At 49.0% G+C, this 26,963-nt stretch overlaps 1 protein-coding gene across 1 annotated transcript in view; it reads right to left on the reverse strand.

Annotated features, from left to right (window-relative positions):
- Window positions 1-26,963, reverse strand: part of LOC135259258 (lysine-specific demethylase RSBN1L-like) — a 48,950-nt gene that overhangs the window by 3,620 nt on the left and 18,367 nt on the right. The window contains exons 4-5 of the mRNA XM_064343405.1: window positions 3,790-3,927; window positions 2,242-2,384 (exon numbers count right to left, since the gene is read on the reverse strand). Of these exons, the coding sequence (XP_064199475.1) occupies window positions 2,242-2,384; window positions 3,790-3,927 (281 nt within the window). The remainder of the gene's footprint in view (window positions 1-2,241; window positions 2,385-3,789; window positions 3,928-26,963) is intronic.

Consider the following 26,963-nt stretch of genomic DNA (forward strand, 5'->3'; position numbering starts at 1 on the left):
TAAAAATTTTTTTTTATACATTAAGTTATGATAACATTGGTGGTGTTAAACCAAAGCGCTAAGTGCTGGAAGAGCCTCTCTCAGGACTGCTTTGAGCTCAGTCACGTTTGAAGGGGGAACAGATCCAAGCGGCCACCGATCATCGGGCGTATCCTCAGAAAGGCTACGCCGCGTCACGTTACTAAGCTATTAGTCACAACGCGGAATCGATTTACCAAAACAAAGCCCCGCGCATGAGTCAGTGTGCGAGTACGCGCGAGCGCTTAGCGTGCATCAGCGCGCGCCGCGCTCTCAACGGCACGAGCTGCTGGGAGGACGCATCCGCAGGTGAGAAAGGGACGAGAGCGTTTAATATGCAGAGAGAGCCACCGTGCGCACTGATATAATAACGCATGCAAAGCAGGGGCCCGGAGCCCGGAGCCCGGAGCCTCTCCCACTGACTGTCTGGCTCAGGGACGGAGCCCGCTGGGGATTCGCTTCCTGGCCTACGGACGGGTGGAGTTTTGGCGAAATGTCAGCGCAACCCCCCCCCCCCCCCCTCCCAGGGGAGCGGATGTGGTTCAGTCCGGTCTGGGCCTCCAGTTTGTACTTATGCCAGAAATCTGGAGTTCCAATTAAGAGACGAGTTCAAAGGGGTGCAGTGGCCTGTGAGTTATCAACGCGCCGCCGGAGAGGCACCCCCCCCAGAGCGCCCGCTGCCCGCGGGGCACCCCCGTCACCGCCTGGCTGCACTCGGGCAGTCACCGAGCTCTCGGGCCTAAAGTTCTCACGTTTAAACATTCTAGCATAAAAACATTCTACGATTTCTTTAAACCCGAAAGGCATGAGTTAGGTAAAAAGCAGGGCTACATGAATCACACGAGGCATGTGACTGACGGGCCGACAGGGGTCCCCTGCTGAGTGCAGCCCCTCCATTATCAGGTGGTGCTCGGTGGATTTATCACCTCTGAGCCCCCCCCCACCCCACTGCAGCTCAGGGACCCGCCCACCCTTCCCACTCACTCACAAATCTTTCCTGAGGCCAGACATCTGAAAGCACACACTTACAATGCACAGAAACAGCAGCCAGGTGCAAACTGACTGGACAGGCTATAACCTGTGCTCCATAAGGCTCTATACCCCTGGGCCTTGTGTTCTAAGGCCCTATACCCTTGGTCCTGTGCTCTTCAGCTCTATACCCTGGGCCCTGTGCTCTGTACCCTGTACTATATGCCCTGTGCTCTTCACTCTTCTGAGACAAAAAAAAAAAAAAAAACACCAAAAGCAACAGGAAGCTTCCCAATCAGACAAAAATAAAAAGATAGAAGAAAAACATATGTCCACTCACCAGAAAAGAACAAATAACCAACCGCCTGGAAAGCAAAGACTTACAATGACAGAAACTAATAAACCCGCAACTGAGCAGAGAGAAATTTTTAAAAAGCAACAAAAAAAAAAAAAAAGTTTCCCATAGCAGCACACACTTTCCCAGCTGCGGTCTGCTTCAGTTACATTATTTAGCATATCAGTGCTCATATCTCCAGGTGTAAGGAGGAAGCAATGTTTTTAGGCAATTCATTTGGGTTGCCCGTTGCTCAAGGGAACAGTGGCAGCGTGGTAAACCCAGAAAGTGTCAACTGTCCATCTTATAAATTTCATAGGAGAGGGTGGGAAAAAAACACGAGCCCTTCTTCAGCTCATGTTTATGTAAAGCAATCTTAGGGTCACTTGGAAATAACTACGTGGGTCACACAGCAACAATGCACTTTCCATCAGAATCCTCCTTTCGCCTTTTCAATCCCAGAATGCACATGGACAACCATGTCTGCAGATCCACTGTCACTACAACTGTCAATTTTGACAATTTACCTGAACACAAAACTAATTACATTTTAGTCTTGTTCTTTGAGTCACTCTTTATTTTGTTTTGTACTGCCAAGAATATTACTATGAAGCATAATTAAAAAGGATTATTTATTTCATTACGAGTCTCAGCCATTCTAGGCTTACATTTCAACAGTAAAAAGTCAGCTACCATGAAAGAACTCTAAAAAGAACTTCTATTCTAAAAAGAACTAACTGGTAGCTCTTCAGCATTTAAAAAGGTTTCTGTTTGCCAGATACATGACTGTTATTCAGCTGCACCCCTAGTTTCTGTGATGGGGGAAAAAATCACCACCCCCCAAGCAAGCCGACCGTAGGAGCAGCTCCCGTCTGTAATGTGGGGAGCAGTGGCCCCGAGCGAGCAGCGGGGGCCCCCACCTTTTCCTTTTGAAGGGAGACTTTGGCATGTCCGTGACGGGGATCATCTGCTCTCCCGGGCGCACCCACAGGATGGGGCCATCGTCGCTCTCCATGGGGCTCTTCAGCTTCAGGCTGGAGAAGGTGCCCCAGGGAAGGGTGCGCTGCAGGGGGAGGGGGAGCTGTCAGTCTCACATATTAGCCGTTTAGCAGACGCCAGACATGCACATACAATGTATTTTTACAGCTGGATATTTACTGAAGCACTTCAGGTTAAGTCCCGGGTTAAGCATATTTAGCTTGGGAGTTACAAACCCAGTTCCCTAACCGCTTCACTGCACAGCCACCCTGTAGCACCACAGGACGCCAGCATGTGACCACCTGCCTGAGTCAGAGGCTAAGTGAGCAGCGCTGTACAAACAAATGCGATTGTATTTTATATTCATATTGTAGGTAATACAGCTCAGTTCGTTTTTTGACTATTTACTACGTTTTTACCATTTCTTGTCACAATCAACAGGATAATTTTTACCCTTTTCCCCATTATTAATTGCTTTAGTTGCATTTTGTATAAGCCTCGGAAATAATGTTTTTTTATGCCAAGAAAGCGGTTTTGCATTTTGAACAGAGGAAAAGAGCCATCAACCCTGCATCCCCAGTCCTGACCTTGGCCATTGTTTCACCACAACAGCATCACAAACTTACAGCTTTCAGGCAACAACTGTCCATTATCAAGTGAAAAAGAAGCCCCACACAGCATGTACTCATCACGCAGTATAAATAGGGAGGTACAGCCCACAGATAGTAAGCTCACAGTAGGAAACCAGGAGAAAGGTTGCCTGGTGTCCCTGTGGATAACCCTGCTCGTGATTTCTGTCTGAAAGTGTTCTGCAGGGCTTGGTTAATGCACCTGTTCTGAGCAACGGCCTCTCCCCCCAGGGCTCAGAGCAGGCCAGGCTGCAGGTGCGCTGGAGCGGGGCCAGTTTAAAGAGTGGTGAGGGCACGGCGACACGCTGCAGCGATAATTATCTAACGCAGTAACCATGTGGCGCATTGCCTTTCTTTTGCTTTTTCCTCGGTTTTGTATTGGGTGGAAATGCAACCAATCGGCAGCAAGCTCATACAGGTTCCATGTGATCACGTGATGCGTTTTCGTCAATCACGTGGAAGCTCAAGACCGTGCTGCTGATCAAGACGCTCTAGACCTTGCTGCTTATGTATTGGGTGCTCATGTCTTATCAACACCCAATAAATAACAGTGACGACAGTGGTCTCCCCCCGGAAGCATTTTATGCGGCTTCTGAAGTTTGGATGTTTACTACTGCATCAGGCATACTAGGAGAAAAAGGCGAAAAGATGACCGTTACTGCATTCAGAAATGATCCCTGCAGTGTACTGCGGTATATGGCCCAGGCCTAATGGTCAGCAGCTGTGCAGCAGACCAAGTGGCACGGATCCACAGCTGAGTCCCTGCACTTTAGACACGCACGCGCACGCACACGCACACGCACACACACACACACACACACATGCACAGCAGCCTCATCGGCTGGGATTGGCTCCACTCACCTCCAGAAAGGGCGAGTCCTCCAGCATGCTGAGGAACTCTGGGAAGTAATCGCCGACCTCTTCATCCACGGCTCCCACCAGGCTGATCTGCCGCATGGCTCCCGCTCTGTACGTCCCATGGGAGTAGGTTCTCTTTACCTGTAACCAGAGCGCAGACAGGAAGAGAGAGAAAAAAGGGGAGGAGTGGGAGAAGAGAGGGGGAGAGGGAGAGGAGTGGGAGAAGAGAGGGGGAGAGGGGAAGAGAAACAGGAGGAGAGGGGGAGAACGAGGTTATTAAATACTCAGAACCTCACTTTCCCGTTCTTGTACAGTACCCCCCTCACACACAAGGATTAAAAATTCAAAGATTAAAGGCGCCTATAAATAGACAACAGCTCACTGTGCACACGAGGCGGGAGAACGGAGAACATGGAGACGGAGAAAAGGTTCATCAGCGAGCCCAGCCAGCTCCGAGAGCATTAACGCGAGCGATCGGCACAGGCAGCACTTCCACACACCCGCGCGGGAGATCAAACGCTCCTCTCGGGGAAAGATTACCGCCTGCCTGCTGCTGCTCCCCCCGCCCCCCAACCCACACAGCGTAAGCCCTAATACACCACCAGCCCGCGCCCCCCACCCTTTGCAATTACACCATCACCTCATCACATCTCACAGCTGGAGAACAGGCTGCCGGCCCTGCCGCGGAGCCCGACGGCACGCTCATCTCCTGCCGGAAGAGGAAGAACGCCGCACGAAATCCCCCCCTCCCGCCCCCCGCTCCACTTCCCCATTACAAAACAGGCAAATAGGTCAGAATAACAATGCAGAGAAAATGACACCCAGGGACCGTTCGGCTTTCCGCTGGCGCCGCTCTGCGTTCCTCCGCGATTCTATTCGGAAGCGGCGTCTTTGGCAAATTAGAGGATTTCACGCAGCGTGCCGATCCAGGCTGATCAGAGCGAACGCAGAGGCGACGCACGCGAGCGCGTTTCTGACGGCTTCTCTCCTCGCAGACAAACGCAGACGAAAGCGGCGGCGACGATGCCGTCACGCGTGTTTGTGAACGCGCCGCGCACTGCTTCAGAAGGCTTTGTGCAGCTCGCTGTGCTAGACCCTTTAAAGACAGTGTGAACACAGTCTGAGTGTACATTAAGTGCAATGAAGATCCACTCTGACCAAAACCTCGCCAGTTACCAGTAAGTTGTGCGCAAACCAAGATGTGCGTGCAGGTCACGGTGAGTTCAGTTTCTCCCTCGACTGATCATTTATGAATGAAAAACACTCCATTAGCCACAAACCCCGTGTCCTATGTGAGCGAGCTTTATGTAACCGCACCTGAAGCTCCTTTTAATTTTGAGTTGGGGGGGGGGGGGAATAAACCTTTCAACCTGCCCCCATGCTAATGAGGTTCGGCTGAGTGCGAATCTCCGAAACGGCACACGAGGGTCAGTTTCCTAACGGACTGGACTCTGAGGCCTGCGGCGGGGGCCCAGGGCAGCCATTACGGCTCCGTTTATCCTCAGGCGCCAGTAAAGCGGCGCGGCGCGTCCGGCCTTAAGCACTCCGCCGCAGCGAGACCGGGGGCCGGCCTGACGGACGCAGCCGTAAACGGGCCGAGGGCCGCCCGGGGGGAGGGCGTGGCGCGCTCTCGGCCGCCGGGTGAGTTAAGGAGCGGCGCGGGAGGGGGCGGGGGAGCCGGAGTGTGAAGGGGGGGGGGGCGGGAGCGGGTGAAGGTGGGGCAAGGGCATCGCTATGCTGAGGCGCTCAGATCACACCACCGCCGCACAGCCACGCATCTCAATTTAGCTGCCACAGCGGGAGAGACAGATAACGGAGCCCTGCGGTGATACAGAGGAACAACATGGCTCCCGCTCAGGAGAGGGAGGGAGGGAGAGGAAGAGAGAGGCACAGAGTGAGAGAGATACAGAACAGGCAAGAGAGAGGGCAGCAGCAAAAAAAGACAGGCAGGGTGAGTGAGAGTGTGAGAGAGAGAGAGAGAGAGCAGAGAGAGCAGAGGAGAGGCTAGAGAGAGAGAGAGAGAGAGAGGAGAGAGAGAAGAGAGAGCAGAGGCATAGAGAGAGTAGAAGGAAGGGAGAGAGAGAGAGAGAGGCTAGAGAGAGAGACAGGAGAAGAGAGATCAGAGAGAGGCATGAGATACAAGAGAGAAGAGAGAGAGAGAGAGGCATAGAGAGAGAGAGAGAGAGAGAGAGAGTTGGATCAATGACTGCCATGGTAAAATGAGACGTGGGCCTCTGGCCAGTATGCAACCCCATTTACAGGAGAGTCCTCTTCACGCTGAACCCTCCAGCACTCCCAACACCGCAGGGTTCACTAACACACCCTCCCCCTCCAGTCCGCTCGCACGCACACACCACATCCAGGACACGTCCGGGCGAGCAGCGCGACCCTCTGACCCGAAGTGAGCAGCCGTCTGCGATCAGCGGTCTGCCCAACCCGGTAACAATCAATGTCACTAATGCATCTGCTGTGTACCCCTGGCGCGGGACGCAAGGTCATCCCGGTCCACCATTATGACGCTGCTACGTACGCTCACGAGCACCACACAGACGCGCAGCGAACAGTCACACACCGGCTCCAGAGGCGCCTGCAGTCGGCCACGGAAGCTGGCTACAGATGCGTTTGAGAGGGGAGCGGCCAGAGGTCACACAAAGAGGTACAGGAGCACATATGATAATACAAACACAAAGGAAAGGCCTCGCATTAAAATGATGGGCAAAAATCTGGACCTTGCAGACATGACCGCGGCTGGCAGTCCCACAAGGACCTAAAACAGTCTCCTGCATGTTATCTTAAACATTCATAAACCTAAACTTTCCAGAAAATTTAAGCTTGGGAATTTTGGAAATTTTGCCCAGTTTTTATATTAGCATAGAGAAGTGAATAATTTAGAGGGGGGAACTGCACATAAAAGGGTCACTCTAGGTACTGTGGAATGTTTTTGTTAAAATATCCCCATTTAATGGAAATTCAATTGAAATACAACCCTGCACTTTGCATTTTTCCATCTCGTGTGCAGTGCACTCTTGAATCTCATTGCACAGATAATAGTTAGCATCCTACTTAATGGGACTTCAGTAGCAATGCAACCTGCTTATGTATTCAACATTCTTGTTTGATGTCGTTCAGGGAAAGAATCCCATGTAAAAAGTAAACTCATTTAAGCTAATTAAAGCTGAACTCAAAAATCCATTTTAGATTTCCATTTGTAGGTTTTGCAATTATGTGTGCTTACGATGAGGTAAAAGGTTTATCTTTATCCACATGACATGATAAACGCAGCCTGTGCAAATAACTCACAATTTCCCTTTCATTCCTGTTCATTATCATATATTCCCCTTAAATTCAAATGAAAGTTTGCACCCCTGAATATTCCTGAAATTTTTGCCACTGTACTCCCTACCAGACGCACTGTATATTCAGTTAGGGCACCGTCACAGGGTCTAAAAAGATTTGTAGCTGCGTGTGGTGTGGAACGCTGCAGTGGTGTGGTGTGATCCAGGGGGAGCGGCTCTAATGCCATTCCCCCATCCCAAAAACACAGGGGTCCCCGATTCACAGGCAAGGCTGTATTTAAACCTGTGAGCAGACTGCACACCACAGCCTGCGCACGTGCAACAGCCTCATTCCACGGCTTCAGACTGAGGTTTGGGAACGCAGTCCGTGTGAAGACTAGAGATGGGCCCGTATGCTCTGAGAGTTTGAGCACATTGTCGCCAACCCATCGGTCGTAATTTAATTGAAAAGAAAAGCGGGAAGGAGGGAAACTTGAGCAGAAACAGTGCTATGGGCCAACAAGGCACGGTCTGTGCATAACGGAGCTCCAGCAGCCAGCAGAACATCCGCTGTAGCCTAGCGCACGCTCCCGCTGCAGCCTAGCGCACGCTCCCGCTGCAGCCTAGCGCACGCTCCCGCTGCAGCCTAGCGCACGCTCCCGCTGTAGCCTAGCGCACGCTCCCGCTGTAGCCTAGCGCACGCTCCCGCTGTAGCCTAGCGCACGCTCCCGCTGTAGCCTAGCGCACGCTCCCGCTGCAGCCTAGCGCACGCTCCCGCTGTAGCCTAGCGCACGCTCCCGCTGTAGCCTAGCGCACGCTCCCGCTGCAGCCTAGCGCACGCTCCCGCTGTAGCCTAGCGCACGCTCCCGCTGTAGCCTAGCGCACGCTCCCGCTGTAGCCTAGCGCACGCTCCCGCTGCAGCCTAGCGCACGCTCCCGCTGTAGCCTAGCGCACGCTCCCGCTGCAGATGCACAGCCTCGTCCTCTCACTCGGGACGTCCCGCTGAGCCGCCCCTCCCCAGCGCCGGGGCGGGTATGAACTGAGAGCAGCAGCTGCACTGGTGAATTCCTCTGGGAGAGGAGAAAAAGGGGGGGGGGGGGGTACATGACTCCTCACTTCCTGTCACGTGACCGGACCCTGCAGCAGCCGTGGAGCCGACGCCGGGCTGCCGTCCTGCCACCGTCTGCGGGCCAGATGTGAGACGATCCCCGCAGCTGTGCGAGGCCTTCCGCCCCCGCCTCTCCTCTTAAATTCAGTCTTTTTTTTTTTTTTTAAAGAGAAAAAAAAAGAAAAAAAAGGAAAGAAACACGTGAACTGGGCGGCGCAGTGAAGGCCTGTCTGTCTGCTCCAGAGCATGTGGCGCTGGAGCTCCGCTGCCGTTCCCCGCAGCTCCCCTTCCTGTGCGAGCCGCGCAGGCATAAGGACGGCTCTGTTCCCCGCAGCCTGGGGGCGGGGGCGGGGCGGGGGGGGGGCAGGGCCAGGCCTGCGCCGCGGCCGTTCCATTTATGGAGCAGAGTCAGGGCTCTGGGGCCGGGGGGAGGGTGAGAGGGTTCAGCCCGCGTGGGCAGCAGGCCGCGGTCAGTCAGCGCCGGAGGCCAGCCCGTCTGACAGCCAAACGCCGGCCGCCGGGGGCGCTGCCGTTCCAGCAGGACAGAGACGCTCGGATCAGCCGCTCGGCTCGCTCGCCGTCCCGTTCTGAGTTTGGGCAGCGGTGACGCCCTGTAAGAAGGCCGCTCTGTCGCAGCTATGTGGACTCGTTTCCCTGCGCGCGGAAACTTCCGGGGGCTGCGGGCAGGACGCGTAAACGCGTGCATGCGGGTGCAGTGGGGGGCTCTTGGCAGGACACACAGGCTCAGGAGAGAGGCCCGCCAGCACACGCTAAAAAAACACAGTGCTCTGCCGGTAATATGACAGCACCCCAGAGCTGCATTACAAACCGCAGGCAGGAGGGAGGCAGGGGGAGAGGGAGGAGAGGCAGAGTTTGAGGCAGAGAGAAGAGTAAGAGATTGTACAACTATCCTCTGCTCCAACACCAGCTTGGCCCTGCTGCTGTTTTTCTCTTGTCAGTCAGACCAACTACACAGCAGCCACACATCAACCTGCAACTTCATAGCTACCTGCCCATAAGGGCTGCCAAAACTGGCTTAAAAATACATTCAAATATTTCCTTAAAAAATAAATAACTAAGTTTGAATATATTTGAATATATATTGCGATTTTAAATGCTGAAATTAACTGTCAGAATTTTACCAATTGTCAGGATTGGTTAACTGAGTTATATCGACAAGACAGCAAACCAATACAAGGAAAGACATAACTACCATAGGTACCGTTCATTTGAACATAAACATGAACATAGTTGTTGAAAAAAATAAAAAATGAAAAACCATTCACACGAACATTTGAGGTTGCTTTTAATATCTACACACACACTTTTATAATTTTATAATCAAGGGTTGACATAGGCTAAGTGACACACAATGTACCTAAAAAAGGACAGGATAAACTTGTCGCACATTGAAATTTGTTTCGGTGCATGCGTTGGCTACTGGCTTACAATGCTTTTTTAAATTCCATTAAGGCGCACAATTCTGAGAAACGTGACTAAAAACTATTTTTGATCCTGATGGATGATTTACAATAAAATGTTATTAAAAGTGAACAGTGTATACTTTGTTGGTCCTTCTGGAGAAGGACCAAAGATGAGCACAGTTTTAATGTTACCCTGCCAAAATGCTACACAAAGCGCCAGTGTGGAAAAAGATGAGTAAATTTCACTGCTTAGGCATTTTATGCCAGTGTCAGGCCTGCAGGTTATTTGCCAAAAAACACCAGACGGTCGGCTTGCAAACAGGCCAGTGCCAATCTCCTTTTATCCACTTAATTCACCATTCGACTTATTCCCTTTATCCCCAGCGGAGGGAAAGACGTGTTCCAGAGACGAAATGAAAGTGCAGCGTCCGTCAAGCACGCACGGCATCGACCCACAAGACCCGGCTTTCAACAGAGGGGGCAGTGAAATGGGAGACTGGCTTCTGGTTTAACACAGCCCAGGCCCAGGACAAAGACACAAGGCATCTTTTTTTCTTTCACATTCAAATATTTATGCTCCCATTCGAATGTCTTTTTTTTTCTTCTTTACAATTCAAATAGCATTTGCGTATCAAAACCATAGTTTGACCGCCCTACTGCCCGTATTTGAATAGTGCCTTTATTTATTTAAAATGTGTACAATTTTTTAAAATTTACTCCGATAACCGCTGATCCCATGTATCCCATATAGAAATGACTAAGCCGTTACTTCCGCATGGTTAGTTAGATATAAATAAAAACTGGTCACTGCAGTGTTATTCACACCATGGATCCACAGCAGATGAAATGGCTCCAACACTATCCGTGCTGCTAGCATGCGCCACCCATTTCGTGCAGTTGCCGCGGGTACAGTTGTCACGCTAATGAGCACACGGAAACGAGAGGTGTGCGGTAACACGCCAGCTCCACGCAGTGAGGGAGGGGGGGGGAGAGAGAGAGAAACAGAGAGAGAGAGAGATCTGAGGATAGAGGCAAGGCTACACACGTCACTCCTCTGTGGACTACAGATGGTCCTCTAGGCATCATGTATAAATTAAAGGGGTGAAATTCTCCGGTGAAATGATCAGCCGCTGGTCCCGCGGCCGGTGTCGGAGTCGGGGGCGAGGACGGGTCCTGCCTCGGCGCGAGCGACCCCGTTCTGTTTGCAAAGGTCAGGCTGACGGGGAGAGCGAAACCTTCTCCTGTTGCCAACAGTTTAGCTCAGAGAGCCGCTTATCAGACAGAATGAGTCAGACCCCAGAGGCCCGAGTCTGCACGGCTGCGGCGTTAGCGTTATTCCACACTTCCGAAGCGCATTTATGCATGCTACTGTACATCTCACACACACGTATGCGCGCACTCACACGCACACACACACATCTGTACCTCCACCTCATGCACAATTACATCAGTGAAGACAAGGCGTTAGCACGCCCAGAGCTTACTTGCAGGTGCACTGAAGTGTGAATGGCAAGCTAATAAAGTTCTGCTGCGCACTGAGCACCTTGTGAAAACAATCATGTTTAACTGAAGATGTCACTCAGCAAGCCAAGATAATGCTGTGCGTGAGTGAGAGGCTTCCAGGACACTGACAAAAAAAACAAACTCAAAAAGCACACACCACGTGTGTACTTGTCAAACAGAACTGCAGCACCGTTTCACAAGCATTGCCTGGATCAGAGTAAATGAACTCAGGCCCCTTTCGTGTGAATTTCACGACTGCGCTACGCAGGCGGCCATATTGGTAAGGCCGGTTCTTCAGTCAGCCCAGTCCTGCCTCTCCTCTACAGCAGCAAGCATCGCACCATCACTGGCCTTAGCCCACTGCCATATGCCATGTGCCATGTGCTACAGATGCCCATCAAATATGTACAACATGTACAGCAATGTCACAAGCACTTTCATACAACAACTGTGATGACAACTAAACACCCCACCCCCACCGCATCTTTTGCTCAGAATGCCACCTTTAGTGCTCGTGTGAAAAGGAATGCAGAGCACCGAACACAGTACTCAGAACTCCTCCTGGACCCAGACAGTCACGGGCTACGCAACGGATTCATCGCCGTATGACTGACGTTTCTAAAAATACTGATCCCCGCAGAGATTGACAGCTAAAAAAAAAATCTGAATAATGAAAAGCTCTCTGGGGATTTTCCACTCGCAGGATATGAAGGCTGGGGGGGCGGAGGTGGGGGTGGTGGGGGGGGGATGGCGGGGAAATCACAAACCCTATTTATAGAGCAACCCATTAACTAGCCTGGAGAGGTCATGCTTCCTAAACAACTGGCTTCCATAAAAAAGGGACACGCAAGGCCCTTTACTGCTGGTGCGAGGGCCCGTCCCATCCAGCCAGCAGACACACTTCAGCCGGCGCACACAGACACCGTCTGGCTACACAGCTCAGAGTCACACAGCCACCTACACAGAGGCCAGGGCTGTTAACTTACCCTCCTCAGGGGGCAGATTTTAAAAGGCTCAATGTCCGCCTTGTTCCATTTACACCAATGCACCAACAAGATGCATAAGTTCATGTGTGTAAATTTAGATCGCTTCATAAGATAAGCATAGTTATTTACCTGTTCTGTGACTAGTGAAAGGTTTGCCAACGCTACAGTATTAGACTAGTCGAAAAGCCCATGTAGGCCTTAATTTCTTTCTTTTTTCCCCCCTTAACATTTTTGACCAAGTCAGCCTTAAATCAACAAAAATAAAGGACATACTTATCTTTGCTGACTCACAGACACTCTACTGTGCAGCCAGGCCAGACATGCTGCTAATGTTGTTTTAAAATGAACACTAGCATAAACCTCAGCAGGGGAGTGACACCACCCTCTGCGCTGAACTACTGTAAAACACCAGGTGGCTTCACAGAGGAACAGCGAGTAAACTCCAGCAAAATAAACCCAGTAAAGATACTATGTTTATTCCACCAAGAACTAACTGCATACACTTCTGATAACCATAGAGAGAAAATCCCAAACAAACAAGATACTACGCTGAAATAAAAGCACATGACCTCCTTCCCTGTAGAGCGAGCGTGAGAACGTGCTGTAAACCAGACGGCCGCAGGGGCTGGCGGCAGAACGCCGGCGTGGCAGCGGCGGGGGCCTCTCCGAGCGAGGACCGTAACGGGGTCACCCGTAACGCGCAGGGGGCGCGGCGCACATCTGCCTCGCGTTTCACACTTCACCCTTCCAGATGTGGCGGCCGCCTGGCGGACAGAGCCCCCGTAGAGAGCAGAGTAACAGGGCCTTCCTGAGCCAGGAGCCCCCGTAAACGCCTCCGCTCGGGAAAGACACGGCGCTCGCCCGCAGCTCGCTGCCCTCCCTCAGCAGGAGGAACACAACGCACCCCCTGGTGAGACCGCCACGCCGCCAAACTGCCTGAGACGCCCGCTCGTCCGCCATCGAGAAACAACACAAATCACACGCAACAGAGTTAAATACAGCCCGTTTATCACTGTACAGGCAGGTTCAAATAAAGAAAACTAATCCCTGAACAGGCAGGGAGACGGTCATTAAAATGCACGCATTCAGGCTCGCTTCCGATCAGAAACTCGCTCCTCTTTCACCAACTGCATTCTTTTGAAGCAACGAACACCACATGCAGCTCCGATTAGTGGTGGCTTTTCAAAAAAAAAAAAAAAAAACTTGTGCTAGAGGCAGGGAGAGAGAAAGAGGTATCCCATAATTCTCACCTGCGTCGCTGGTGAGCCCGCTAGACCAGTAGGACACGTTTCTCTCCACGGCTTTTCAAGGTCGGAGACAGCCTGCTTGTGTGCCAGAGCCAGGCGGCCGTTTCCCACAGGAGCGCTACCTCTTTGTACGCCTTTCTTTGAACAATTTATCCCTGTCCCCTCTCAGTAACCCCCCCCCCACCTGCCCCTCCACCCCCTACCGCATCACAAAGCGTCCCGGGCTGCCGCCGCCCCCCCCGGGGAGGACGTCCGCACGCTGATCTTCTGCCTGCTGTCCCCGTCATCCAGCGCTCCTGCATCATTTATCAAACCGCGCTCAGCCCTGGGGGGGGCGAGCCGGGCCTGCGCTTCCGCCAGGGGGAGGGCGGGGGAGGACTAACGTGGAGAACCCAGCCGCCTCCCTCCCTCCCTCACTCACACTCTGCTTCACATGTAAAATGGAGGCCATCGAGGAGCGGCTCCCTCAGAGTGCACAGGCAGCCGTCGGGCCCGCTCCAACGGTAATGGCCGCCAGATTCCCCCCCCCTCCCCTCCCCTCCCCCTTTCCTCTGCCTTCATTTACTGCGGCTGCTGGCAAACCCCTTTAAAATTACACCTGCAGAGAGCTTCCGCTAACAGACACACAGCGCAGCACAAAACTGGAAGGAAAGACAGAGAGAGAGAGAAAAAAATCTCTCTAAAAAATCTCATCATTTTCATACCAGCCTGAATCGGGGTTACTCCTGTTCTCTCGCTCGTAACTCAATCTACTCAAGGTTGCTCTCTCTCTCCTGCACTGCCACAGGGACTGCACACGCAGGCACAAACACACACACGTGAGCGCGCGCACACACACACACACACACACACACACACACACCCCTCTCTGGCAGGCATGCGTTCTGCTCCAGCGGGGAGAGCGCGGTCTCGTTCCATTTTAAACGCGCCGTGCTCAAGGTCAGGCGCGGCTGAAGGCGGGGGGACTGATCTGGGGTCAGCCTGGCGCAGCTGTGACGGGGCAGTCATTAGGAACCAGTGTCTCCGCTCGCCCGCTCGCTCCCCCCCCAGTCAGGATACAGAAAATCGCGCGGAGATGGCGGAACAAATCCACCACAGCGAGGTGCCCAAGCGTCACAAGCTTCCGGAAAAAACCTCCTGCTGAGGTAACCCAAGTGTGTATGGGAAAATTCATTTTGCACAATATGAGAATCAGCACATGGACCAGAGGGTGGGCCCTGTTTACGAATAGCCAGGGCACGCACTTTTATATTTATTTTATTTTCTCCTCGTACTACAGCACATTTATACTCAGCTCAAGAATTAGGCTCATGGAAAAAAATTCTCTGCAACTGTGAAAACAATAACAAATGTGCTTAATTTAACTTTGATTGTACTTTCATAATGTACCTTTTGAAAAATATTAACTGATACTTGAAATAAGCTTAAATAATCTTTAATATCCTTTTATTTTTAAATTTTTCTAGTTTTTTGCAAGAATGTGGACATACACGTAGGGCACAATCAGCTGACTAAATGCCTTGCTTATCTAATGTTATGTGTTCCATAAGACAAAAGTTCTTGAATATTAAGTATAAAAATATAAGCCTGATTTGGGACAAATTTATATAAGCTTCTTGAGTTTGCACAGTTCAGCCATTAATAACTGTATAGCTCTAATTGCCTAGCTACAGGCTAGCCGTTTGATAACACATTTAACTATCTGGCTAACTAGCTTGCTGACGTCAGTCAGCCAACTTCTGAAATTAGCTATGCTACAAGTTCTGTCACTAGCATGTTTTTGTTTTATTATTTGCCCACGTAACCTATTAATCAAGGCTGACAGTGTGACATTATCCATACTAACTCAACCGTTAAGCATGCATTTATGCAAATTGCTCTGGATAAGAGCATCTGCTAAATGCCGAAATGCAAATGGAACTGCACATATCCTCGTTTAAATTCGTGTGCCATGGCTATTCTTATACAGCAACCACTGTTAAAAGCTTAGCTGGCCAGCTTGCCAACACCAACTAAGTATGGTTGCAACAAAACTGGTTGTTAATATGGCAGTACGATTGACCTTCTGGTAAATTTGTTAATCCGATTCAGAATGAATGTTGCAAAAAAAATTAAAAAAATAAATCTGTGAATCCCGAGTACAACGTGTGAATTCTTGATTCTCTCGCATGCACTTTAAACACTATTTATGACCTTTTCACAAGGGGGAAAAACAAACATAAAAAATATAATTGGAAACATACCTCCGGTCCCAAGATTTTTGGGAGCAACTCGCAATCTTTTGAAAATAACACCCTTCGTTATCAACCCCTTGCAGCTCGACCGTTCTGATTTGCCATGAGGAAACGGCTACATCAAAGCGACAGATATGAATTAAAATATCCGTTGCGGGATATTCTTTTGAATCAAATGAGTCGGTGCAGAAGCGCGATTGTTTTAGAGCGGCCAGCCCTAGAGTCCTATGACGTTAAGGAAATATCCAATTGTAGCCCAAAGTGCCGCTTTTAAATTTTACACGACACCCCGAAGAACAGATGCAATTGAGGACCACCCAAGCTTAGGGTGACTCATCTTAATGAAATCATCCGTCTTATTTGTCCCGGTCTCACTACGGAGCCGCAGGCGGAAAAAGAACAAAACGGCAGAAACATATTTTTCTCTCTCTCTCCTTTTTATTTCCCCCCCTCCACTTCCCTTGCTAATGTCAGAAATCCTAGCCATCTATATTTGCCAACCGCTAGTTTGTGTTTCACTGGCAATCCGAGGCTTCGCGCGTGTAATTCCAGAAGCGTTGTTACGGGAGACGGCTCCTGATTCACGCTCTAATCGGCTGAGCGTCGCCCGCTAAAGCTTCTGAATCAAAACCGAGCGAATAAGGGAAATCGGGCTCGGCTATCAGGGCCCGAGGACTGGGATTGGCAGGGAAAGAAAGGGCAGCTTTCCGGAATCTGCCGCTTCCGACTTGGCCTCTTTGCCAAAGCTCGCCCGTGTATGAAGCAGAGTTCAGGGAAGGCTTCTCCTGGCAAGAGCAGATTATGATTTTGTTATTTTTGGCATGAGACTCGTTCAGCTTAACCCCTGATACAGCAAGGCCCTCCTAGTTATGTGTGCAAGAAAACACATCTCTTTAGACAGGAAAAGGGTGGGATTAATGGGAGGGTGGGTACTTAGAAGTCCTAGTATAACCAAGGAAAGGCAGTCTTAACTTCAACAGCACAAAATGTGAAAATGAGAAAATCTGGACAAAAACAAGCTCTAGCAGGGCCCTATGCTAACATTTCTTTCGAAGAAGCACACGTGCTCAGAAGTTGACAATTTTAGGAGCACGCCACTGCATCAAAATTAGTAGATGAGCTCCCAAATTATTTTTCCAATTAGTACAAATCAATTTTCATGAGGACATTCTCCTAAAATGGGAGCGCTGTAGAGCCCTGTTTATTTTAATTTGTTAATTTTAGCTGTTATTTAATTGCGCAAATTAAACCACTAATGCCCATCCATTAACACACAAGTACGGCTCTCCATCATAGAAATAGTTGCACAGCCAACTGCAAGTGTCTTCACAAAAACCATAATGAAACAATTCAGCGAGCAATATGTTGAGATTAACTGCACCAAAACACTTTGGAAAGAGATGGGGGGGGGGGGGGAGAGGATGCAAAGAGCATATTCATTGTCTTTTGAGCAACAAATATGTTTGTTTAACTAGTTGTAAAACAGCCATATCTGTGGAACAACTCTTTCAAAATTCATACTGCTGGTCAAACAAGGTGTTCTGGTCGTTATATTACATGGTCATTGTTTTAATATTCTGCTGTTGACCTATTTTCCAGTATTTCAAACCAACAAGGGAAGTCAGCAATATCATTCATCTAAAACAGATGGTAGTTGATATTTATCTTCTACATACACCTAACAAGCATGTTATTAATTATTCAGCAAGTTGGAACAGCATATGCATTCATTTTACCAAATCATTTGAAGCACAGCATCTAGACTATCCACGGCAAAAAATAACAAGTTAATGTTATAGCTAACCGGCATCAATTAAGTAAAATTACTGTGTCATAGTCCTGTGTGATACAACGATATAATTTTAAGTTGTTGCGGTGTGTAAACTGTCTGTGTGCCCACGGTCCACCCTCTGCACATGAGTATGATTGGTCCTCCTCCGCCCCCGCGGCTTGCGGCTGCAGTGTGAAAAGCTAGCCGTCCTCACTCTCCTGAACCGGCAGCAGGGGGCACACATGAACACATTTGTACATAGCTCCCGGTTGGACGTTACTTATTTGGAGATCCCAAATAATTTGTAAAAACCCTATCTTGATATGATATCACGATGACGGTGTAAAAAAATCCAGATATGAATTTTAGGCCACATTGCAAATCCAAACCTCAGACTCAGTTCAGAACTACAGAAAATTGGATAACCTGCTGAAGTGTGTCTAGAGTAGACAAATTTTCCAGCCAAAGCTTAAATTTCCAACTGTATATAGGCTAGTTATTTTTGTGCATGGACACAGTTATAACCTTTTGTTGAACCGTTCAATATATGTGTGTCATTTAACAAAATAGGCATTGTACAGTCACGTCTTCACCAGGACAAGTGTAGGTTGTACCATGTGACTACCACGACTCCGCGCTCCACTCCACCACTGCTGACCCTGAGGCACTGCCCCCGTCACTAACCGCTTTACAGGGAGAAACACTGCATGTATGGCTAATTACTGAAAAACAGCACGAACACTGATAAAAATAATTACATTCACAAGCGATTACAGAAGGATTAGATAAGGTACCACTACCACTACCATCAGAAAACTGTATTGGGAGAGTTGCAGAAGCCCACTTCTTCTGAAGCTCTCCGAGCTCAACAGCTTCAAGAGCTTATTCAAGAGCTTACTGATGACTTTCCACACGGATTTAATGTTATTAAAGAATGAATTGAACTCGTTAGAAAAGCATCTCTTTCTCTCTATTCCAAGAACATAGGTAAATTTGTTCCTTTAATTATTGGAATTGGCTATATTCAGGGGAGAAGGATTGGAAAGATGTTAAACGGTTAATCCTTTTAATTGGAGACTAAATCATGCAGCCATTTAATGGCTCCATTGAAAAAAATAAAAATAAATTCTCAAAACAGCCAAACAGCCGCTTCCAGCACAAGATATAACTTTTAAAACGTTTTTTAAATAATTTTTTATTAATTTGATTTATTTGACAGGAACAGTGGGCAGCCACTTGACTGTCCCAGAATCAACTATCAAGGTAAATTTAATTTGTTGTCCCTAGGCAGGTAATAGTAAAAGACCGTGTGCACAGAATGTCAATGTTAAAAGACAGACGAACATATTACCATTATTAGCAACAAAAATAACAGTAAAAAAGCCAAAGGAAGAAACACAGTACTTTTGGTACTTTAGTTCCTTCCTTCCCCAAAGGGCTGTGTGTGAGAGGGGAGGATCTCCAGACGTGCAGCTACAGCTACACTGAGAGCCGAGAGCAGCCAGCCGAGAGCAGCCAGCTCACACCGCTGCTCTTTCTGAGCCGTTTGTCACCGCCGCCGTCGCATCCCAAAATAGCGTGAGCGGCAGAGGCACCGCCGGCGCTCCTGCGCTTCCTTTTTTAACAGCCAAAATTATTTAAGCTGGGACCTGGACTCCCTCCGGCACACAGCCTTTAAATTTGCATGCGCCGCATGCATAATGCAGGCGCTACGAGGAGAACCGGGGGGGGAGGTGCGGGAGGAGAACCGGGGGTGGGAGGCGCGGGAGGAGAAGCGTGAGGGAGACGCACGGATCAGACACGCCTTCAGAGCAGACGGGGCCTCGCAGTGGATGCAGCAGGAGGTGCACGCGAGCTAACCTGAGAACGGTAGCGTAGCGGGATAAACTGCTCGTTCTGTCTCGAGGCGTGTTAGCGGTGGCTAATCTGAGCTAACAGGTCCCGTGTAAACAGTCAGGCACTCTTCTGCCCCCGGGGGTCTCATAGAGGCACCACTGTCCAGGGCCCAGACTGAAATACTCCTGCTGTTGACTGCGTGACTCCTCCCCCTCCATCCCCTGGGGGGCAGCGGGAAGGTTATGCGCGGCTGGGCCGATCGGCGTCCAGCAGCCGAGTCCAAACAAGCAGCCAGAACGGCTCTCTGACTGATAGAGGAAACGTGTGTGGGATGGAGGAGGAAAACAACTCCGCGGACATTCATGGGAATAATGGCTCCAATGTGCCAAACCAGGAATAACTTTCTGGGTTTAACTTTTCACCTTCAACAAACAGCATAACGTCTTTGTTCTTTGAAATGTAGGGGGTTACACACACACATCTTGTCATCCGCCTGGATGGCGCCCCCTGTGTCCAGTAGATGGCGGTGCAAGGGCTGGGCCTGGGGCATTCCCGCCACTCCAAACGGAGGCGTTTCAGCTGCAACGCGCAGGCGTGGAAGCACTAGCCCCGCCCACCTCCAATCCCCAGGCGCCACCTTGGCCCTGCGCCTCCGCTACATCACCAGCTCCTCCCCTCCGCCTCACACGCCGACCCGGAGCAGCGAGCCGGCCCAGCTCCGCCTCCCCGCCGCCAGCTCCGCCTCCCCGCCGCCAGCTCGGCTCTCAGCCGCGCAGCGAGCCCGGGTTCCAGCAGGCTGACGCCGGAGAGGGGCTCCGTTGCGCCGAGAGGCGTTTCCCCAAACACGCGCCCCAAAGCCAGGGGCCGCCGCAGCCGAAGCAAACAGCAGCGACGCGGCTGACGCGCGAGGGAACTGCGGCGCGGGCGGCCGCAGGGAGAGCGCTAGCTTCCTGTACAGCGCTGCGGCGCTTTTACTCCACTGCCGGGCTGGAGATTCAGCTTAACTGCACTCCTGGGAACAGCAAAGCTTTTTGCGAAGACGTTTTGGCTCGCCGGGGTATTCCCCCCCCCCATCTCCACCGGCAGCGGCACAGTCCCCCGGCAGGGCAGGCTCGCGGTTTGGCTGCTGCACTGGAGCGGAAAGCAGAAGTAGCGCATGCCTGCATGGTGCTCTCCCTTCAAAACTAAGAGGTCACTGCAGCAATCGGATGTAGACAGAGGTAGCAGCAAAATAATTCAAAACAAAATCAAATCCACATGTCATTTCCTAATATGATCTCAAATATGTCTGCTTCTCTTTTTTCAACTTTATTCTTTGCCTTCCAGTGTTGCAATTTCGCAAAACATTGTGTTAAAAACTACAGACATATCATTTCCCTGAATTAATTGTGAAGGCATAAAATATTGTACATGGCTTTATATTCTCCACTGTTACTTACACAAATGTAGGACCATTCTTCTCACATCAAATAAATCTGATGTGATTTCAACAATTCTCAAGGGCTCACCACAAGAAAAATAGAAGGGTAATATGTATATTGTAACAGCTCCTACTCTAATCTTCTGGTTTTAAACAAACCTTTTCAGAAGCATAAAGAGAGGAGTATTATGCACTGAGATCACCAAGAAAGCCCTCTTGAGTATCAGACCTAATGTGTAAACAGCAGATCCCGGAGTCATAACAGGATGTCACCGAGCTCAAGCTGCAACAGAAGCCCTGGTCCTGGTGTCCACAAACAGCTGCCAACATCTGTTCCAGAAGAGAGACCAGCATTCAGACATGAAAAATGTTCTGAGGTGCAACATTGGGGGAGCACTTGACTATCAAAAAAAATAAAATAAAATAAAAAATGGGACAATAGATGATAGGGTTTATGACAAGAAGACTGTTGCAACTGAGAGGAATAGACACAGTCAGGCTACTTGTACAATTCAGTCTGCGATGGCAATTCCTGGTGCTACTTTTGCAGCAAAAATATCCACTTTTGACACCCTTGAGGCTACAATGAATGCATAATTTTACAAGAGTTATGTAAAAACCCATTTTTTATGCTGTCAATGACCCCCCGCCCCCAATGCACTAAAGCTGTACTTGTTAGACAGCATGACGAGTATATGCCCTTTAAAATATATGTGAACACAGGATGCGAAACTTGCATCAACTTTCAGGTGAGTCTTTTCACAAGCTTTTCACAGGGCTTCACACAAACTCGATACTTATATCTGACTGAGCTACCAGCTGAGTTCATGCGTCGCAAATATTACGAAATAATTCCTCTAAAAAGCTTGAAAACGGAGGGAACAGATGGGATGCAGCCGTACTCTAGTTCTGAAGAAGCCCAGATACAATTAGGCCAAAATGCTTCCCCCGTCCAGTCACACTGAACTTCACACAGTTCTAAAAGGGAAGCTGAATTAGTTACTGTGGAGAAGAGTCTAGGATTCCCCTAGCAGCTGCCTGATTGGTTAATTTCTTCATACCACCACACAAATGTTCCTTCCAATGCACGTGACATTATGCTACAAGGTGCTATTTAAAGAAACGTTGAAATTTTGTACGGTAAACTTCCTCCTTTCACATAGTCCGCAGCTAAATATCTGAACATATATTCCGCTCAAAAAAGCTTATGAAATATTTTTTCAAAACGATTACAAATCACAATTGTTCAGTCCAATTAACGTAGGTAAACACCAGATATTCCAAGCTTCCCTAGATTTCATTGGTTGGTTGTTTTTTTTATTTTTTTGTACTGCAGTGTGTTATTGTGCTGGTTTCTGTCAGGAGAAATCTGTATCCATAAGCTTTTAATTTCCAACGGAGCCTGTGGTGGTGCTCTGGCTGCGAGTCACCAGAAGGATTCTCGTAGATTGCATTATCTGCAATTTTAAACACAGGAACTCCCTGCGGCTCTTCGGCAGTAATTTGGTGTATGCGTTTCACGGACAGAAGGGTCCAGTGAGTCACAGACAACAAAAACTACGGGCTGCTGGGAAGCCAAACCGGCTAAAAGCAGGAGCTCCCGTAAATCCCGGCAGAGTCACCGGCGAACACGGCCCCGAGTCCTGCAGCCAAAGCCCCGCCCAGGGAGGGCGGGTTCTAGTTGGCAGGATGCTCTCGTCCCATCGCACGAAAGAGGTTCCCGGATCTCGCGACAGGTACCTGCAGCGTGCCTGTGGCCCAACCTGCACCCTCTCACGCCAGAGGGAGGACCTCGCGGGGGCGGGACTGCCTTGGTAACAGGACCAGACGTAAAATGCTGTCAGCTGCATGGCAACAGCTCAAGAGAAATGGTCCACTGTCTCCGGGTGCATTTTCAGGTGCACAGGGCCAATCAAGCACTTAACTTAGTTTTAGTTACCCAGCTGTCACACAACCCTGTGTCTCTCCAACCTGACAACTTCAGCCAAGTGACGCTGCGTTTGGTTAGCACTTAACCACCAGATCTGGAAAAACAAGGAAGTGCTTGGTAGTGGCGCTGGCGAGCCAGTAGGGGGCAGTCTTGCCTCTGACCCCAGCTGAATGGTGACACCCCACTGTGGTACAGGGAAGATGCACTCTTTCGAGGGAGGATGACTCACTGTGCTCATCGCTGTGGCCCTCCCCATCTGGCCGCGTCACTACTCCACTTTACAGCTGATTGGCATCAGTGTACCTAGCCACGCCCACCTGCCTTTTTTTCCCACCATGTCATAACAATAAACAAACATTCTCATTCAAGAGTTCTCATTCTTCAGGTGACCCTTATAGTTGAAGGTAAAATCGGAAAAATAAATAAAGGAATTTCTTTTATAAATAGGCTATTTGCTACTGTGCAAATTTACTACTGTGCCACGTTTGGCTGATAAACTTAGAACAATAAGTGACTGCAAGGCTCCAGCAGAACAACCCTGCCCACTTTCACACGCACAATGACGGCGATGATTGAAGTAAATTTCCATGTACGCGATCACACTAAAGATCACAGCGCAGAGGAGGACAAAGAGCTGCCGTGCACAGCTGTAGGACTGGGTATCATGCGCAGTACTTACAATTCAACACCATGACATTTCAGATTAGCGCTTTCATAAAACATTCTATTTCAGGGATTTCAAAAAAAAAAACGGAAAAAACTGTGTTGCTAGGAAACCACACCGAAACTCTAGGTCCAGGGGAACACGAATGTACAGGCTAAAAGACCTGAGAGAGAGTCAGAGACAGAGAGAGAGAGAGAGAGATAGAGAGAGAGCGATAGAGACAGAGAGATAGGGATCCAAGGACAGAAGCAAAGCCAAATGCGACAGACATGAGGTAGACGTGCGGAACTCTCTTATCAATAATCTGCTCGTAAATTCCAGCTGGTTACCTTATTCAAAGTCTTTATCACACTGCCCAGAAACCACCAACGCCTCTCCTTACCTCCCCTTTCTCTCGCTCCCCGAGGCGGACACCCCATTCTCCCTCCCTGAGTGCCTTTAGATCAGTGCCATGCTTGCACTCCACTGGCTCCCAGCTGCCAGCCTCTCACCCGATCGGCCATGTGCTGTTTACCAGCCACACAGACACGGAGCCCTCTGCCCACCAGTCAACAGGGCCCTTTCATCGCTGAGCGACTGTGACCCAAGCACCGCCCCACAATCCCCCAAATACACCCCCTGGACCAACTAACGACACCACCGTCAACTGGTGGCACCAATCGTTTTTAAAAAGCACAATTACAGGGATATTCTGTGATAGGTGTTGAATTCTGTTTTTTTTTTTTTTTTTTAATTTATTTTTTAAACCAAAACAAAAAACAAACTGATGCTTTAACTGAAACCAAATAAATGAACCAAGAATAAAATAAACAGAATCTCTTACTGTGACTAAACAGAGGCTAGTGCTCTATCCCAGGCTGTGGAATGACACTTAGCATTTCCAACAAACAGACCCAAACAACACACCCCGCCTGTGGGCATGCACGCTCTCATCTGAGCCAAAAGGTCACATTTCACCATGACTCAGTCACCGGCCGCAAGCGGCAACGTGGCGTCGTGTGCAGGCGTTAAGGCATGTGCGCCGAGGCTCCAGTCCCATTCATTAACACCGGCACTGCAGGGACTCTACTTTCTGTCTCCTTTACACAAGAGGGGGAAAAAGCCTCCTCCAGTCACAGTCACAAAGCAACTGTGCATTAAAACCCTCAACCCCCGCCACGCTCCCGTTTCAATATCCCCAGCCAACACCACCCAACACCACCCAACACCCCCCCGAATCTCCCTCTCCACTTCTTTACTATTTACACCGTGGATGGCAAATCTCTGTGGAAGAGGTGTCCTCTGAGCTGAAGGCCAGCATCACAGGGCTGCGACTGTTCAGTGTGCTAGCAAACAGCCGTTAATCGCACGTGCACGTGTCCACATCCCGCCATCCACTGAGTCTGAGGCTCATCAACTCGTTTCTGTTTATTTCCTCCCTCGGTTTAGAATGCTTAATTTAAAAGCCGCACAGAGCCTCTAACAAGAGCAGCCTTTTAATGATCCTGAGCAATCGCTCTTTTCTCGCATTTAAATGATTTAAACGATTCATTAAGCCACAAGATAAATGTGTGCTTACATCCTCCGAATTCCTAAAACGAGAAAACCGTTACATTTCTTTCTGATGCAGTCATTTATAAACACAAAAACTGAAGGTCTGTCACAGTTCTGATTGGTTGCCCACTAAAAAGATAATTGGTTGAAACATAAATGTTCATGCTACATAAGTAAGCAACTTCATCTTCAAAAGACCAAAGCAGGGACTGAAGCTAACTTTTTGTTGAACCAGCCACTGTACCTGGAAAATTTACCAGATACAGGACAGTTTTTTTCTTTGTAAAATTTTTTAAATCTAAACTTTAAAACAAAGTAGATTTTACAATGTGATAAATATTATAATATTTTGTCTTTTTTCTTTAACAAAGGCAGGGCTATCAGCCATTTGCAGCACTCAGCATCAAGTTCCACTTTTCAGTAAAACACTGTTCATTTTCTTACCCTTTCTTTGTTCCACTCCAACATTGTCATTTGTCTTCTGCTTTCAATAGTTTCTTTTACCCCAGTGATGTGTTGCCACATCTTTTTCGACAGCTGACTAACGTTAGATAATTTTGGCTTTGATTTTCACAGAAATGTATTGGCTCAATACTGCTCTAGCGACCATTAGAATTTCCAAAGAAAACAGACCGCAGATACGTCCAATCAGAGCAGCCTAATGAACGTACGGATTTGTGGGGGTTGTAGTCTTGCATTCTGAAGCTATACTTGTGAATGCTGTACCCTCATGACCTTCCATGTACGCGTCTGGGACTTTTTCACTAGCTTGATTTCTACACTACAATGTGTCAGGTAAATTGGTCCCGATTACCAATCACTGACATAATCCATCCGCATTTGGCCGGGGGTCAGGTGCTACCTTCAGACCCAGCCAAAGGCAAATCCCCTTGTAGTGGTCAGTATAAGGACTTTGCTGCTTTCAGTGACTGGAAAGCACTTTGGAGCAACTCCTGTTGTTTTTAAATGTGCTATACAAATAAAAGTGACTTGACTTCAGAAATACGGAGTGTGTTAAATATGAAAAATGAATAAAATCAATATGACACTATAGAATTATAAATTTGATTGCTCAGGGTCTTCAGTGTAATATGTTGCAGCAGCCATTCCTAAACCTCTGTGTGGAGTGTTGAAAGGGTGGACAAATCACTTGACCCTTATTTTAAAAATATCAATATGCGTAAATAAAGGCCTGGTGGGAGGGAGATCCTTTCCTGCATGAATGTTTACTTCACCTCTGCTTTGTTTTACACTGTGAGCCTCGCTCTAACGTAGACAGCGGGTCACCAGAAGAGCCCTCAACCGCCATACCGCCATTAAGCCTGGCTTCAGAGCCTTCTCCACTCACCCTGATTTAGAGCATTCTTTTCACAGCGCGAGCAAAAGCGATATTACACCACTTGAATACGGGCAACTCTCCAAAGGGACGTATTCACATGCAATATCAGCACCACGGAAACCTACCGTGGAAGAGAGCAGGATTTCGAAATAATGCCAATAAAAAATTCATGCCTCAAAGCATGTTCGTGAAACTGCTAGCATTTTGCAATTATTTCCCACTTTGCATCACAGGGAAGACCCTTACCACCCTCATCACTGAGCCATTCTCCCTCTGAGACGGTCATGTCACCATAACGCACAAGGCACTGAAAATCACCCCGCCCCCGACACTAATCTCCTGTAAAATGAAGGTGGAGGTCACATTTCCATTAATGTTAAACGATATGGAGTCAACTGCGCATATCTGTGAATCTCACTGGTGGCCAAGGAGTCTGAGAATTGCAGTGGACTATTTTCATTTGGGCTGTTACTAATTTGCCTTCATCCAGCACCATTATTAGTTCTGGGGGGAAAAAAACAAGCAAATAAAACTCAACCCACCATTACTGGACCAAAGGCAAAAATACCTAGAGCAATAAATCTGCTCCTGGACTGCAAGGGGAGATCTGCCTCTTTCAAGGACAAGTTCACTAAAAACTTCCCTATCCAAAAATGAAAAAGTGCGGGAGCAAAATCGACCACAGTACCTTCGGCCCAAGAGCACGGCATCGGGCCATTTCTCAGGTCACTTTCCAAACTAATGCGCTGCTCCAAAGAATAAAGCATTCCACACGGGGAAGGAGGAACTCAGACTACTGCAGCTCCAATTCAAACAGGACGACGATTAAACTACTTTCACACACAGATCGCACTCTAGGATATAGGTTTCTGTGGCGACATCTTGGATCAAGGCTGTCCGCACAATA

This window comes from Anguilla rostrata, chromosome 7 (genome assembly GCF_018555375.3).
Source record: "Anguilla rostrata isolate EN2019 chromosome 7, ASM1855537v3, whole genome shotgun sequence".
Lineage (NCBI taxonomy): Eukaryota > Metazoa > Chordata > Actinopteri > Anguilliformes > Anguillidae > Anguilla > Anguilla rostrata.